This window comes from Peromyscus californicus, unplaced genomic scaffold, assembly GCF_007827085.1.
Source record: "Peromyscus californicus insignis strain IS unplaced genomic scaffold, ASM782708v3 Scaffold_8__1_contigs__length_139910024, whole genome shotgun sequence".
Taxonomy (NCBI): Eukaryota; Metazoa; Chordata; class Mammalia; order Rodentia; family Cricetidae; genus Peromyscus; species Peromyscus californicus.
Window position 1 is genome coordinate 77,534,064 of NW_026294606.1, and position 16,830 is coordinate 77,550,893.

The window sequence follows — 16,830 nt, forward strand, 5'->3', positions numbered from 1 at the left end:
GCTAACTGAATTTAAACTCATAGTAATCTTCTTGTTTTCACCTTCCCAAGGGCTAAGATTACAGATATACACACTTGTCTATTATTTTTAAAAATATTTATGATGACGATGATGATGGTGGTGGTGGTGGTGTGTGTGTGTGGGGGGGGGGGTCAGAGGTTAATGTTGGGTATCTTCCCCAATCATGTTCCACCTTTTTTTCTTTTAAATTTTATTTATTTTTATGTGTATGAGTATTTTGTCTGCATGTATGTCTGTGTACCACATGTATGGCTGGTGCCCTGGGGAGGTTGGAAGAGGGTGTCGGATGTCCTGGAATTAGTTATATATGGTAGTGAGCCATCACATGGGTGCTGGGAACTACACCAAATGCTGTGAAAGAGCAGCAAGTGCTCATAACCACTGAGTCATCATTTCATCTCCTTAACCAGCTCCTTTTTCCATGCTTTCTGGGGAATGAACTCAGGTCAAAATGCATGTGCAGTAAATACTATATTTCCCTAGGGCCTTAAAAGTATATTACTAAATCAGAAAATCCAGCCTCTAAAACCTTCATATCTGGATTCACAAGGAAGACAGCAATGGCAGTGGCTCTGCAGTCAGACAGTATACAAATGGCATTTGGACGGCACACGCTTAGCTAAACGCAGTGGTCCTGAAGGGGACCACTCAGACCAACAGGGCCTGCCTTAGGGCGTCTGCTCTTTCCCACATCCACTTCCTATTCTCATCTAGTAGAAACGTACTTGTATTTAGGTTAATCAAACATTAGAGCAGAGTTCGGAAATGCAGCACAAGACCATAGAGCAAGAGCTTTCTACCTGTAGTCAACCTGCCTAGAAAACAGAAAACCAAATCATCAACTTAGCAAATGACTAAGTTCTTTCTTAGGGATTCCCATAAAACAGAGCCTCCACTAGATGTAAATGAAGACAGAACTCCAAATTCCTCCTGCCTTATCCAAAGTGTAGACTTTAATCCTTAGTGCACATGGCCACAGTGAACTCTTCCTAGCACACAGAGACTACTGGTCAGGGAACTATTTGGCGATATGAGGGGTGTGTGTGTGTGTGTGTGTGTGTGTGTGTGTGTGTGTGTGTGTGTTAGTTAAACAAAACTAAATAAATGCACTTGTATTTTCTCCCCCCTTTCCTTATTACCCCTGTTTTCTGTACTGCCCAGTAGCCCAAGCCCCATGGAACTCACTGTAAACATCAGACATGTGACACAGTTCCTGGTGAGAACCATGTGGGCTGTCACTGAACCTGCTTTCAACACATAACCTCCTTAGGTGAAAGCATGCTAATGGAATACTTTCCTTAAGTGCCACAACTCTGCTAATGGTATCCCATGTGAATTATACATTGGAATGTGTGCTTGTTTCTAAAGCTGAAATTCAAAAATTCCATATTTATAATCAGTATTTACTTAATAAATGGCATGTGCCCAGAAAACTTCTCATGTCACATAAACTGTTTTCAGAAACAAGAATATAAGCAGAATAATAACAAATGAATCTAGGTTTTTTTTTGCTAAAATATTATTATTAATCAGGAAACATTTGAATGAGTGAGTAAAGTTAATGAAAAAACTGGGCAACTTTTAGGCTCCGGATACTCATTTAAAATTGCTTTTCTTTACTTAAGTAATTTTCCATAATATGATTTCTGTTTATATTGATTAAAATGACTTTAGGAATTCAAATATGCAATTTAGTATTGACTGGAAAAGAAAAAGGGGATGATCAAATGATTATTAGTAATCTACTTTGTATGTTTATATGGTGACAATGGAGACAGTGACCTCTGGGTTGTGACAGATCTGGGTTCAAATTAGTGGATTATTGTTTGGCAATTTTTTTGTCATTTCCTTGAGCCTTTAAAATAAAGATTACATTCAACCTATTGTGAGGTTGGTCTTACTAAAGACAGGGTGGAAAGCTGCAGCAGAGTGCCATCACACCACACACCTGATTAATGGTTCAGTTTGTTTGGTTGCTTTAGCTGTTATCCCTCTTTTTCTATCAAATTCCAGGTTTGGGGTTTCAGCAAAGACTAAGGAGGAAGTTACTAAGGATACTAAATCTCGAGGAGGCTCAAGCGGTTGCATCTGGAGGTCAAGTCAAGGCTGGCAACCAAACTTGGAGGCAGTACAGAAACAAAACCCTGAGGCCAGGCAAAGCAGGCAAGAGGTGAGGGGAGTGGCATGCTATTTTTCTCTATGAGCCTCAAGGCACAGAGTTCATTGAGTAGAGACACATCAAAAAGACTTGTAGCATCTTAAAGCTAAAAAGGATGTTTGATAACCCTGGACTTCCTAATTGGAAACTGAGGTTTAGGAACAAAAAAAAATAGCTTGTCTGAGGTTCCACAGCTTGATTCGGGGATGGGTGGGGGTGGTAATTAGGACAAGACTTAACTTTCTTGATAGTTGACACATTAGTTTTTCTTCTATACAACTCTGTCTCTCCTTTGTGCAGATAAAGAGGAGAGACTAGTTAGGACACTGAATATCTAACACATTGCTACTGGTCACTCCAAACGATACACACCAGAGAACTCAGAAAACTTGTGTTCTTCATTTCTACTTAGGACATGCTCCCCTCTCTTTTCCTACTTCTTTTCATGACTTAGTGTTCAGAGCTTAAATTCTGTGTATCTCAAGGTAACTGATTTTCCTGTTGGCTTGATGTGTAGATGACATCTAAGACATGTAATCTGTCCCAGCTTACGTGACAATGGGTGCCTAGGATTATGCTTGGCTTTCTAATGGGACTAGATATCATCCCAAGCAGGAGGCAGCTTCATGCACATCTCATGAACAGAGCAGGCTCTGTTTTAACAACTACGAAGAGTGACACTTCTAAGTGCTCACTCTGTGGTCAGTAAAATGCAGGGTGAGGTATATAAATTAGCTCCATTAATCTCCATATAGTTTACAGAGTGAGACTTACTATCTTTATTTTACAGTTATAGAGAAGGGTGCTGGTGTCATACAATGCACCTAAGATTATAAAATTAAGAGATAGAACTGAATTACAAACCCAGCTTTCAAGTTTTCTAAAACTTAAGGGGTAGAGATCAGAGTATTTGTCCCATTTATTCTAAAGATCTTTATAGCAAATTCTCTCTTTTTGCTATACTAAGATTATTCAGTTTTACAGCATGAAAGATGACATCTTTTCTTATACCTATGTCATAATTTCTTTTCTGTATAGAAGGTACTATGCAGGGGAAAGGAAAGATAAATATTCCTTCTACATGTTAGTTTATTTTTTATAGAAGGACAGTGTAATTAGTCTTTATTATAGAGTCTATTTCTACCTATAATCTGTTTCTATGAACACACTAGAAACTTCTCTTAAGAAATTAATCATGGTATCATCTATGTATGGTAGTGACACTTGCAATCTTATCTACTAAGGTAACTGAGGTGGATCAATCCTGATTTTAAAGCCACAGTAAGTAATATGGTCTCAAAAAAAAAAAAAAAAAAAAAAAAAAAAAGATAAACTCTTCCTACCTGCCACAGTCTACAGGTCTCTCTTTCGCCACATCCAACCTCTCCATCCAGCCAGATATCCCACATTCTTCTCCAGGGTCTAGCCTGGTGAGTCTCCTTGACTCACCCAAGCCGTACAGCTATGCCAACCTGCTAGATCTAGACTGTGTCCCACTTTGTCTGGCTACCCCTGCCTGCAATACAACCAACCTCTGGGTTTCCTCCCTACACGCCACCAACCCACAGGTCCTTCCCATACCATGTCTAATCCCCTACACAGCTAGATTGAGCACATCCTTCTCCAGGGTCTAGTCTGGTGGGTCTGCCTAACTATTTCCTCCACAACCTATCAGATTTAGCATGGATTACACATCCAGTGTTCAGACCTAGTCTGGCCACCCTGCCTGTGTCACAACCAATCTCTAGGCTTTTGCCAGGACCTACCCTGCCAACTCTACACCCAAAGGCACCTTGCCACATCCAACATTTCTACCCAGTAAGATCTACCTCACACTAAAGGCTTGGACCACAGGGCACATCCTATCTATCAGCCCAGTAACCTCTGTCCACCTGACTTCATTCCTCCCAAGCTATTTCCAACCTTTAAGCCCAATTTGCCTGTACATCCCTTCTTTTGCTCTAAGCTACTCTGTCCATATCAGACTTAGAACAAAAGAAATTCATATGCCCAGATCTCATGGCAAAAATACCAACAGCGTGGAAGATCAAGCTAATATCTTCTCTGTAAAACCCACCAATCATGTAGAAATGTGTGCCAAGGAGAATTACCTAAAGGAAGCTCAGTACACTAAATTTAAAATAACAGTCATAAACTTCATTCAACAATTAAATGAATTTAAGACATAAAGAAACAATTCGATGAAATTAAGGAGAAAGAACTTAGGAATAAGTGTCTGAGGGATGGCCAAGGAACCACAAATCCAAGGCTGACATAAATGATGAAGACAATGCAAGACTTGAGAACAGAATTCAATAAGAAGATAGAAACACTGAGGAGGACTCAAGCTGAAATGAAGATAGAATTGAAAAACCCAATTACTCAACTAGAAAACTCAAAGGAAAGCCTTACAAATAGCATAAATCAAGCAGAAGATAGATAGGACTCAATGATAAAGTAGAGGGTCTAGACCAAATAGAAAGTAATATGAAAAATAAAAAAAACAAGAACATACAGAAAATGTGGGAAACTAGGAAAAGAAAATAAGCCTTCAAACTATAAGCTTAGATGAGAAAGAAGAATCTCAAGTCAATGGTATAGACCAGATATTCAACAAAATCACAAAAAACTCATCAACACTAAAGAAAGACATACAAGAAAGCATATAAGAACCATATAGAAAACCAAATGGACAAGATGAGAAAAGAAAATCTCCATGGCATATCATAGCTAAAACACTAAGTATACATTTAAAAAAAGGATGTGTATGGAAAGCTTCAGGAGAAAAAAACACATGTCACATATAAAGCAAAGCCCATCAGAATAACAGCTAATTTTTTAATGAAAACTTTGGAAGTCAGAAGAGCCTGGAACAATGCATTCCAAGTCCTAAGAGACAAGGACTAGACTAATATACCCAGCAAAACTATCTGCCATAACTGAAAGAGAAAGAAAAACTTTCCATGATATAAACAATCTAAAATTTTTTATTCAACAAACTGAACCTAAAGAAAATAACAGAAAAAAATATTGTAGACTGAAGAGAATGCCAAAGGACTATGGAAAGAAATATGAAGTCATAATTTGTAAAACACAAAATACCACTGAGAACTTTAAAAACATCACCAAAAAAAAAAAATCAACAACATGAAGAAGGCAATTAACAAATGCAAACCTAACACCAGAGGTTTATTGGGAAAGACACAAGAGGGTGACTGCCTCTGCTCAATAGAGAAGCAGCAAAGAACTGAGTGGGAAGTAGGCTTTATATAGGGTTTCTTGGGGGCAGAACTTTCTAAGGCGGCCTGGGATTGGTGGTGTTTAGTGGCCTTATCTTGGGCTTTTTACTCTGTAGGGCAAAGCTTGGCCACTTGTGTTATGAGGAGCTGGGTCTGGTCATTACGGCCATAAGAGTATTCTGTGTGAGGGGGGGAAGGAGGAGGGGAGTGGAGCCTGGTGGCTGGAGGTCCTTAGGGGCAAGGTCTGGCCCCTGGCTTACATTCCCCCCCTTTTTTGTTTACTGTTGATAGACAATCAGGGGTCAGGAAGGGGCGAGGGCAATGTTATCATTAGACTACTTCCTGCTGAATGGGAGCGTTGAAGTCCTTAGGGCAATATTGGTCTTCACTGTCAGGATATAATCAGGAGTTGCAGGCCTCTGGCTCCATAGCTAGGGCCAGTAATCTTGTAATAGCTACTGATGAAAAGTTTAATTAGAAATCTTTTGGATCTGTTGTTGAAGAAATCTAGACAAGAGGTTTAGAAGGTAGGGTAGGTTTAAGAAAAGGAGAAGGGGGAATTAAGAAGGGTAATATCCAATTTCATATTGGTCTTTCAATGAGCCATTGGCCGGAGGCATTGAGCTAGCTGTTTCTTACATTTTGGAGATCCATCTGGAGCTGTTAGATCCTATCTTTTACTATACTTGACTAGTAGACATAAAAGCAACATTCCTCCTTGAGGAAGAGACAAAGACCACCCTCTCTGCTGTTAGTAAATCTAATACTCATGGATTTTGTAGCACTATGGCGGTCAGTGAGTCTATCTGGCCCAGGAGGGTTAAGGATGGTCTGAGTCACCCGTTGGAGATCCTGTATGAACTTAAAGGGAAATTGATGGTAAATAGCTTGAGAACCAATCAGTCCTAACATTCTAGTGTGACTCCAGCAGTTATACCCAGGAATTCAGGAAAGAGTAGGACCTGAACTGCTCATTTGTCATGCTGTGTCACTATAAACTCTATGATGGGAACTGGCAAGGGTTCTTCTACAGGTACCATCCCTAATTTTGGGAAAAGAAACACAGGTCCCTGACCACCAAGCTAGTAGACAGCAGTAAACTTGAGTGCTGCAGATGACCGAGGCATTGTGAGTGCTCGGACAAAAGGGCTGGGTGGCAGTGCTCAGGGTCAAAGTACTATTACAGATCAAGGGATCCATTGAGTGGATCCAGCCCATAGAGTGTGTCGCTGAGGAGTTAAAACAGCTACAATTTGACTTAAAGCAGTCTGTGATACCGAAGAGAGGGATATGGAAAAGATAAGGGGTGGTAGTGGTATTTGGCTTAGAGCACTTAACTAGCAGCAAGGTAAGGGAGTCTAACAAGTCAATAAGCGGGCCACAAATGGTGGTCATGAGTTTGACCCAGGAGGGACACATAACCAATATTCTCCAAAGTGGTCAGGCAGAGTAGTATTCAATAGCTGACATGGTTAAGGTCTGAAACAAGAGATGGTATGACAGGCAGGTGGGATCAACATCATGTAAGAGAGGTAATGTTAGGGATGTAAGGACCTTTGAGGAGCATTGGCAACTTCTTCCACTGTGTCTACACCTAGGGGTTAGAGAGTGGGGTATGTGCCCTCTGTATTTTGATTGTGCCTAATGGGAGGCTGTGATAAATGCTATAGTAAAGTTAACCCGTCTCCCATCTGGGGTTCCATGGATCCTTAATTAGCATATTAAAAAAAACCCAACCCATTCTGTATACAAGGTAGAATGCCTTCCAAAATATGCCTCATGTCTCCTATAGGACCAATGAAGGTAGCCTCCATAATTCTCTGGCCAGTGTTGACAGTAATCTTTAGTTTGATTATAGAGAAAGCTAGCACAGGAGACAGGCGTTTCTAGAAGTGGATTTAGGTGTTATAGGGATAAGTATCTCCTTTTAGAAACCTGCTGGTGAGTACTCTCCAGACACCACCATACCAGTGGTCTGATTGAATCACTGAGTACAGGTTTCCTGAACCCTTGAAATCTTAATATAACAATAACAAAGAGGGGGAAAGAAATCTGAAACACTTTTCATTACCTTAAATCACTTTCTTATACCTTCAGAACATTCATTTACAAGCCTTAAAACACTTTCTTAGACCTTCAGAACTTTCTTAAGCTTTTGCATCCTCACACTTTGTACACTTTCTTAGACTTTCATTGCAACTGTGCTGAATTTTCACCGGTAGCCTTTCCTAGTGTCTCTTTAGGAACTTCAGTCCTGCTACACAGTGCCAAGCCTCAGTTGCTCTCAATGACCCATTCAAGTCTCTTTAAAACTAACTACCTAGGTGACGCTTATATTACAAAGTCTGGCTATCAGCACAAGGTACATCCTTGTATATGAGTACATAGAGGTACAGCTCTAATACCTTTTAAACAAGCATTGTTTTGTAAATCCTATCATAAGCCCTGTTTTTATGATTTTTCAGGAATTATCATAGAGTAAGAGAGAAACAAGCATGAGGGTAAGCCTAGATGAAAAAGAGATGAATAAGGGAGTTTATAGAGAACTGAATCAGCCTTTGAAAGCCCACTGTAGAGCAGTTTCCTGACCTTATTAGGGCAGGCTGTTAGTTAAAGGTGGGGATCTCTTGATGATAAACATTCATTTGTAAGAGCTACTTGAGACAAGTATAGACAAGAAGAAATAGAGGACAGAGCAAGTTTAGATATAAAGGATTTCAGATCATTTGTGCAGTGGCAGAAGTTGCCACCATTGAAAACTGAGTATGCCACTTTTGGCCACTGAACTATACTGAGGCAAAGATGTTTGCAGTAACAGAGTGAGGCTTTAATAAAATCTGAGTCCAAGGAGGAAGAGAGGGAAAGTTGCAAATCGAACTCTGCTGGAGAGAGTTTCTATAAGCTCCAAGCTAGAGAGACAAGCTCCAAGCTGAGAGACGAGAGAAGCCCAGGAGGACATAGAGAAGTTGTGAGACTTTCAGGACAGAGCCGAGAGACAGGAGGGACAAGGTGGTAGAGACCCAGAAGGGCTTCAGGAAGCTCCTAGGGGAGGAGGCAAGGAAACAGGAGGGTTCCAGTAGAGGGAGATGAGCAAGTGTCTTATTAACTAGAGAGTTGCCTACATGGGGGGGCCCTGGAGGGTATAGCAGGCTCCAGAAGCCAGAGAGAGGACACTTACCAAGTAGGGGAGGAGAGATGGGTGGTTAGAGCAGGTAGAGGGAAGAAGCAGCTGAAGGGGTAGGCTCTAGAATTTGGAACCAATTATGATGAGTGGCACAAGTTGGTAGAAACATGATTTGTACACACCTTAAGAGAGTCAAATCAACAACTTGAGTCAGTTTGAAATGTTGAGATTCTGACAGGGTTGAAAGGTAAGTATGACACCATCTACCAATGCTCCCTGCAGAGAGAGAGAGAACTCAGGAAGGGAGTCGTGCTTGGAGACACTTGTGTGTTAGGAGATGAGATGGGTGGTGAAAACAGAAGACAGTAGTGGGTGACCTGAAGGTTAACACTTTTTATTCACACATGAGAAGTTCAGATGCAGCCAGAGTATGCAGGCAAGGTGCCCATCCTTGGACAGTGTGGTCTAGTTTCTTCAATAGATATGCAACAGGAGCAAAGGAAGGTCCCAGTTGGTGACCCAGGAACCAGAGCACATATGCCTGCTTTTCTCTACCATAGAGAGAGAGAAGGAGCAAGTTAAGTCCAGAAGACAGTGCTGGAGCCTGGAGGAGGCCTTGTTGAAGCTTACAAAAGGGCTTGGTAATAGCTACAAGCGGGGTTCGTGTGAGGGGCCAAGGGCCACCACATATAAGGGGTGGGTGAGATAAGAGAAAGAGGGAATCCAAAAGTGTAAGAAGCCAGCCATCCCTAGGAAAGTAAGAATTTTGTCCTTGGTGGTAGGGACTGAAAGTGATTGGATTAGGTATTTCCTGTCTGGGGCAATGGCCTTGTGATTTGGGAGTGATAGCTAATCCAGATAAGTTACTTGAGGAGCAGGCAATCAGACCTTAGAAAGTGAAACCCTATATCCCCGGCTAGACAGAAAGTTTAATAAGGTAGAGGTGTCTGCCTGGCTAATTTGTGGGTACAGACTACCAAGGAGAAGATCATCTATGTCTTGTATATGCTTGGATTTAGGAAGAGACAATGTTAAGTCTGGCCAAATAGATGTGGGCTGTCCTGGAACTTCTGGAGTAGGACAGTCCAAGTGAGTTGGGTAGAAAGGTGAATGTCTGGTTCAGTCCAAGTAAGGCAAAGACATTTTATGACTGGGTGTCCAGAAGAATAGAAAAGAAGGTGCCCTTGAGGTCTAGGACAGAGAAATGAGAGGTCTCTGAGGGCTGGTGAAGATGAGAGTACAGGGGTTAGGTACTATGGGGTGAAGGGGAACCACTGCCAAGTTCATAAGTCATAGATCCTGAACCAAGCTGTATGTTCCATTGGGATTTTTAACTGTGCATATGGAGATATTAAAGGGGGAAGAAGTGGGGTGCAGATTCTTTCTTAGGAGGTCAGAGATAAGAGGCTTAAGTACCCTGAGGCTTTGGTAAGAGAGTGGGTTTTGAGCATGGGTGACATAATTGGTAGGGTCTTGTAGTTGAATGATGAGAGGGGGATGATGTCTGGCTATGGAGGGGTTCTGGGTGTCCCATACCAGAGGATCCACTTGGGCAGCTGTTAAGGGGAAAGGCATGGCAGATTTTGTGGTTTGGAGGAGCGGGTGGAGAGGAATAGCTGGCGAGCCTGGGGTCAGGTGAAGGAAATAGAGGGGAGTGAAGGAAATAGAGGCTCCTACTTTAGCCAGGAGGTCCCAACCAGCAAGGGGATAGGACGGGTCTGGTACCCCTAGGAAGGAATGGGTAAGGGGGACACCCCTAAAGATACAACTAAGTTGGTAAGGCTGTCCCCATACCCTGACATTAAGGGAACAAGGAGAGGTGAGTCCCCAAAATTCCATCAGGACTGAGTAGGTGGCCCTGGCCCAGTGTCCAAATGGAAGGAAATGGATCACCCTGATACTATGATAACCCATGGCTCCCTGTTGGAGATCGTGGTGGTCGGGCCAAGGGAGCCCTTCCCCTTAGTTGTCTATGGCCAGACCTAGGAGGTTGGCTGGGGGGCAATCTGTGCTTCATGTCCTCACACTCGAGGGACAAAGGGGCAGCTGACAGCCCAATGCCTCCCTTGATGTCACCTTGAACATGTCAAAGTGATTTAAGGAGGGCTCAGGCAAGCTCACTGACCCTCCTGACCACATTTGAGGCATGGATCTGGAGGTCCTTGGGTTTTGGAAGGCAAGGGAGCCTAGGCAGTTGCTATGGCCAGCTGAAAGGCCTTAGCTAGCAGCAGGTATTTTTGTTTGGGGGCCTTTTTCATCTATCCCTTGGTACACCGTGAAGGCCACTACTAAGACTTTTGCCTGTGGAGTTAGGGGGTTCCTCTCTAGATTTTTAGGTTGGGCCCTAATGTCAGAGACTCTGGGAGAAGGAATGCTTTAAGGACAGGTTTACGGAGACAAGCCAGGAGGCAACTTGTCTGGACTTCATCTGCATGTGCTCTAGCCTGGTCCCAGACTCTCCTGTGTTCCTCAGGGAGAAGGTTGTTGGTGAGAATCTTATAAATGCCATGGAAAGCAAGGTTGTAAGATTGGGTAATATATTGGAATTCTTTAATAAAGGTGTAAGAATTAGCAGTATAAGATCCCAATCCTTTTATATTTGAAAGTGTTTGCTTAGTGTGTGTAGGGGGAGCGGGTAACAGGGGTCCCATAGTGGAGCAGGAGTGAGTAGCAGGAGGACTAAAGGCTGCCAGTGGGCTGAAAAGTGGGAACCTGAGAGGATCGATTTGGGAGGCTCATTTCTGAGGGACAAAGGGAGACTAAAGAGGCCCGAGACTATGGGTGGAGGCTAATACGGGGGAGGCTTCTTAGCATGATCGCAAATAGTGGGGGGTCATCTGGTCTGGGCTTCACAGCGAGGAGTTGTTTCTTTCTTGTTTGGCTTATACCATGTAGTCACTTTTTTTTTTTTTTTTTGGTTTTTCGAGACAGGGTTTCTCTGTGTAGCTTTGCGCCTTTCCTGGAACTCACTTGGCAGCCCAGGCTGGCCTCGAACTCACAGAGATCCGCCTGGCTCTGCCTCCCGAGTGCTGGGATTAAAGGCGTGCGCCACCACCCCGCCCGGCATGTAGTCACTTTTAATCAGGAAGGGAGTGAAGGCACATGGCAAAATCCATCTTTTCCATCCCTAGCAAAGATGGTCATCAGCTATGGGGCTGTCGGTCCCGATGGGGGCAGCAGCTAAGATGGTGGCATGCCACATGTGTCCTCTAAGATCACCTATGCACAGATTTTAACTGTCAACCCTGGGTGACAGGTTTAAGTTAAGCCTTTTGTACAGATTTTACAGATTTTTAACCATACCCAATATGCCTACGAATCTTGAGGTACAGAGAATTTACACAATAGTCTTGCAAATCCTGAGATAAGATTTATATCTTAGCAAAAGTTTTAGACAGTTAAAACTAAAACCAAGAGAATATGAAGTGACTATATAAGCAATAGTCCCCGTTGGGAATAGTCTGTCCCTTTATTTTGTTTTTCTTTCCTTTCTCTGTTACATAGTCAGGTGGCTTGCCTGATATGGGACAGAGATTTTGGAGAAAACCTTTTAACAAGCATGCCTGGGCCTAGAGGAGGGGGAAACCATACCTTACCTCCAGAGCCAGCTTTAATTGAAGTCGGACAGCATAAAATAACAGTCTAATGCCACTCATACCTAAAAGACACCTGAATTCCTATAAAACTGAATCCAGCAAGCTGAGAGAAGGTTCAGAGACAGGAAATTTTTGAGCCCTGGCTACAGACAGAGGATGATGCATGAGGGAGCTGAGAGATGCACTAGCCAGTGAGGAGCGTGTGCAGGGTGTGTATAGCACGGTTGTTGCAACTGGCCTACTTCTTTGCTTTCCCCACCCCCTTGCTAGGTCCTGCTCTGAACTCCCACTTTGCAACAAACTTACAGATCCATCAGCTGTAACTTAAAAGACAGACATATATGCAGTGTGTGTTTATGTGTGTGTGTGTGTGTGTGTGTGTGTGTGTAAGACCAGTCAAAAACAAATGGCTTAGAGCGGAGAAAAGAGTAAGCTTGAACCTCTTGCAGTATTTGCAAAGGTCCTGAATAGTATTGGGAATCTAGGGTGCCATAAGGCAGCATTTGGACTGATTATCTAAGGGGTATTGAGGCCAAATTTGATTGCAAAGGCAAACAAGTTTAGGGCCCTTCAGGTTGGGCACCAGGTGTACAGGCTTGAGGTTTTCTAAATGGTATCCCAGGGGGAAGGACAACATACAGAAGGCATGGTTCCCATGCATGAGAGAGAGGGCAAGAGAAAAAATATCACTGCAGCCTGTAGTCATGAGCATACCCAGGACTCAGGGAGGACCAAACGAGTACCAGGACTCAGGGAGGACCAAACGAGTACCAAGCTTTTTAGAGGGAGGGCTGTCACCTCACTCAACGTGGGTCAGGGCTAACAGCCTGAAGAGGTGACTCAGCACTTGGTACCAGGGCTTTCAATAAGCCTGAAGGCTTGCCAGAAGGCAATGAAAACCTGAGCTCTAGAATGAGGCCTCAACCACAGGAAAGGGTTGGAGAATGGAGTCACAAAACCATGAGGGCCTAGAGAAACTGGGATTACGGACAGCTTCAAAGGGAAGGTGGGAGAAGGGGGCAGGAAAGGGGTGCAATAGGCCAGCTTGGCCTAAGGAAACTTCAGGACTGCAGCTCTAAGGATGGGGCAATGGGATCAGGTGAAACGGGCCAGCCACAACCTTAAAGACCATGGCTGGGGTACCTCCATCTCCAAGAGTACCAGAGGGGTGTGGGACCTTCAACAGTCACTTCCTCGGACTCAGGGAAGCATTTACACTGACCAAAGAGGAAACTTACCAAATTGCTGCTGGTGGATGGGATGCTGAGCAATCAGTGAGCCAGAACGAGTCTGTTGTGGGTGGACTAGAGAGGAGGGATAGGATCCCAGTGAGGCTCAGACCATGTGGGGAGCACAAGTACCAGGAGAACCTATCTGAGTCACAGCACCAAATGCAAGTGTTACAGCTCTGGGGGGAAAGGTATCCTGGCAGTCAGGAGCCAAGGAATACCACAAAGTCACACTGTACAACAAACTTCACAAAAGAGATTTATTGGGAAAGACACAGGAGGGTGGCTGCCTCTGCTAGAGCAAGAAGCAGCAGGGAACTGAGCAGGAGGCAGATTTTATATAGAGTTTCTTGGGGACAGAACTTTCCAGGGTGGCCTGTTGTCTGATCTTGGGGCAAGCTCAGGAATTGGTGGGGCTTTGTGACCTGATCTTGGGCTTTTCACTCTGTAGAGTACAGCTTGTTGTCCGTGTTTTGAGGGGTTGGGTCTGGCCGTTATGGTCATTAAAGGGTTCTGTGGGCGGAGCCTGACAGTTGGAGGTCCTCAGTTGCAGGGTCTGGCTACCTAATTCCCTCAAGGGGCTTACAAATACATCTGTAGCAAATACACAAACTCATGGAGATTAAACAGTTCATTACTGAATGATGAGTGGGTCAAAGAAATCAAGAAAGAAATAAAAATGTTCTGGAATTAAATGAAACTGAAAACACAAAACAACAAGACCACCGAAAGCAGTCCTATGAGGGAAATTTATAGCTCTAAGTGCCTACATTTAAAAAAAAAAAAAAAAAAGACAGCACAAATAAATGGTGTGATGGTGCAACTCAAAAATTTGAAAAAAACAAGAACAAACTAAACCAAACCCAGTGGACAGCAAGAAATAATAAAAATTAGGGCAGAGATTAATGAAATAGAAACAAAGAAAATAATACCAAGAATCAATGAATCTCAGATCTGTTTCTTTGTGAAGATAAACAAGATGGACAGATCCTTGGCCCAATTAAGCAATAAAGAAAAAAAAAAGGGTGGGGTGGGAGTGGGGTGGGGCCAGAACCAGAATGAACAGGGAAATATTACAACAGACATCAAAGATATTCAGAATATTATAAGGGAATACTTTAAAAACCTGTACCCCATTAAGCTGAAAAATCTAAAAGAAATGGATGAACTTATAGATTCAGCAAAACCACCATAATTAAACCAAGAAGTTAACAACCTAAACATACCCATAACAAATGAGGAGATTGAAATAGCAATAAAAAGCCGTCCAGCTATAAGAAGTCCAGGACTAAATAGATTCACAGCAGAACTCTACCAGACTTTCAAGGAAGACCTATAGCCAGTCCTTCTTAAACTATTAAGAAAACAAAACAAAATAAAACAAACAAAAAACAGAAACAGGAGTATTCCCAAACTCCTTCTACATAGCCAGTATCATTCTAAACACAACAACAACAAAAAAAACAAAAACAAAAAAACAGGCAAAAACACAACCTAAAATGAAAACAACAATGTCAATGGTGAACATAGACTCAAAAATGCTCAATAAAGTACTTACAAATACAGACATATAAGAAAGATTATACACCATGACTAAGTTGGTTTTATCCATGAAATGCAGGGATATTTCAACCTATACGAGTCTATAAATGTAATAAACTAAATAAATGTACTTAAAGACAAAAATCACATGATCATCTTAATAGACTCAGAAAAACAACAAGGATGTCTAAGGAATAAGAAATCACATAAGTCATAAGGAATCATACTACTGACTGTTTACTTAAAAAACCTATAATAATGTAATTCTTTCTATAAACATACATATGAAGTTTTAATGAACTTTACTCATTTGGGCTGACAATGCTCCCTCCAAGAGCCAAAGACCACCTAACAAAAACCTAATACCATACATGAGATGCACTTATTTTTGATAAGTTAGCCAGCACTGTCCAAGAGATTCCTTAAATATACAGCCTATTGCTATTGCCCTTGGTTGCCACCCCTAGAGGTAGAAGGTAATTCCAGATTGCTGAAGACACCATGCATTCAGAAACAGGACCCAGAGACCTCTGAGCTGGAACTGACCTGAATGCTTCTTCCCTGAGGACTAGCTTTCACGGCATCAGAAGGTACCACACAAGTTTCCACAGGAGGGAAGCAAGCAACAGTGCTACACAGCTATGACACTTAAGAACCACATCAATGTCCAGCATGTTACAATAACTACTGGGTGCAGTAGTGGCGTGCGGACCTTGGCAGTAACCAACAGCTCTCAAATTGCTCAACAAGAGGGAAACCATGCCTGTTACTGGAAACCTAGCAAACTACTCAGTGCTAGTAAAATCATAGATATTGGAAGAGAACTTACAACCACTACTTTACTAAACCAGTATAATCCCTAGCAACAATCTAAACATTTGTCTTAATACTCAAAGTAAATGTAGTTTTTACTCATTAAGGAAACTTTAGCTAGACAAAGCCCACTACAGAAAACTGCAGCCAATCAAAATGCAAGAGTTGTGGAGCCCAGTTCCAATGGATACATCTACAAAACATTCCTGCACCTAAGGTTCAGGGAACATTGTAGAAGAATTGTAGAACACTGTATAAGAAGAGGGGGTAAGAAGATGTAAGAACCAAAGTACAAGGCAGTTTGCTGTGAGACTGTGTCTGCTAGTGATTGTTAGAAGCTATGCCCATAAAGTCTCATCAACATGGCCATGCAAATATGAGCTAAACAAGGACAACAGCAATACACATGCCAAGTGGGAGAAATAGTCTTCCCCATGGAAAAGCAGACCAATTATCCAATACCAAACTGTCAGCCCTCAATTTGCACATACACATAATATCATACAGACTGAGACTGTATTTAGGAATATACATATATATGCATGTAATGACAATTAATGAAAAAAAGAGGCCATGAATTTGAAAGAGTTCAAGGAGGGGTATATAGAAGACTTTAGAGGGAAGGGAAGGGGGAAAAAGATGTAATTATTTTATACTCTCAAAAATAAAAGAAGTAATTTAAAAATTATGGTATATATATTTTCATAGGTTTCATAAAGGGAAATTAATTTTTCTTATGGATTTCATTTTGATGGTATGAGATAAAACAGGTAAACATATAAGCAAACATCATCTCTCTACATATGTGTGTCCTTGATTATATGAATGTAAATATGTATGAGGCATGAATGTAATACTTATTAAGATACCTGGGTCATTCTGCCAGTGAAGCCACATCCATAATCCCAATGACATCTATTACCTCCAGCTAACTGGCAGTGGTGGGCTGGCCTCTCAGTTCTGCATGGAATGAGCTGGCTTGCTCTAGGGGCCTTTCAAACTAGGAAAGGAGACAGATCCTTATAATGTCCTGGCAACCTGGGAATCCATATTTACTTGATTAATTTATCAAAGGCAATGAACTTTTATATGTAATTGGAGGTATTGC

At 42.2% G+C, this 16,830-nt stretch overlaps 1 protein-coding gene across 17 annotated transcripts in view; it reads right to left on the reverse strand.

Moving 5' to 3' along the window:
* Positions 1-16,830, reverse strand: part of Znf438 (zinc finger protein 438) — a 144,933-nt gene that overhangs the window by 21,622 nt on the left and 106,481 nt on the right. For 15 of the 17 annotated variants that reach the window (XM_052727937.1, XM_052727950.1, XM_052727943.1 and 12 more), the window contains one exon: positions 13,377-13,442. The exons of the other annotated variants lie outside the window; for them this stretch is intronic. In XM_052727937.1, coding sequence (XP_052583897.1) covers positions 13,377-13,442 — 66 coding nt within the window. The remainder of the gene's footprint in view (positions 1-13,376; positions 13,443-16,830) is intronic. 17 annotated transcript variants of the gene reach the window in all.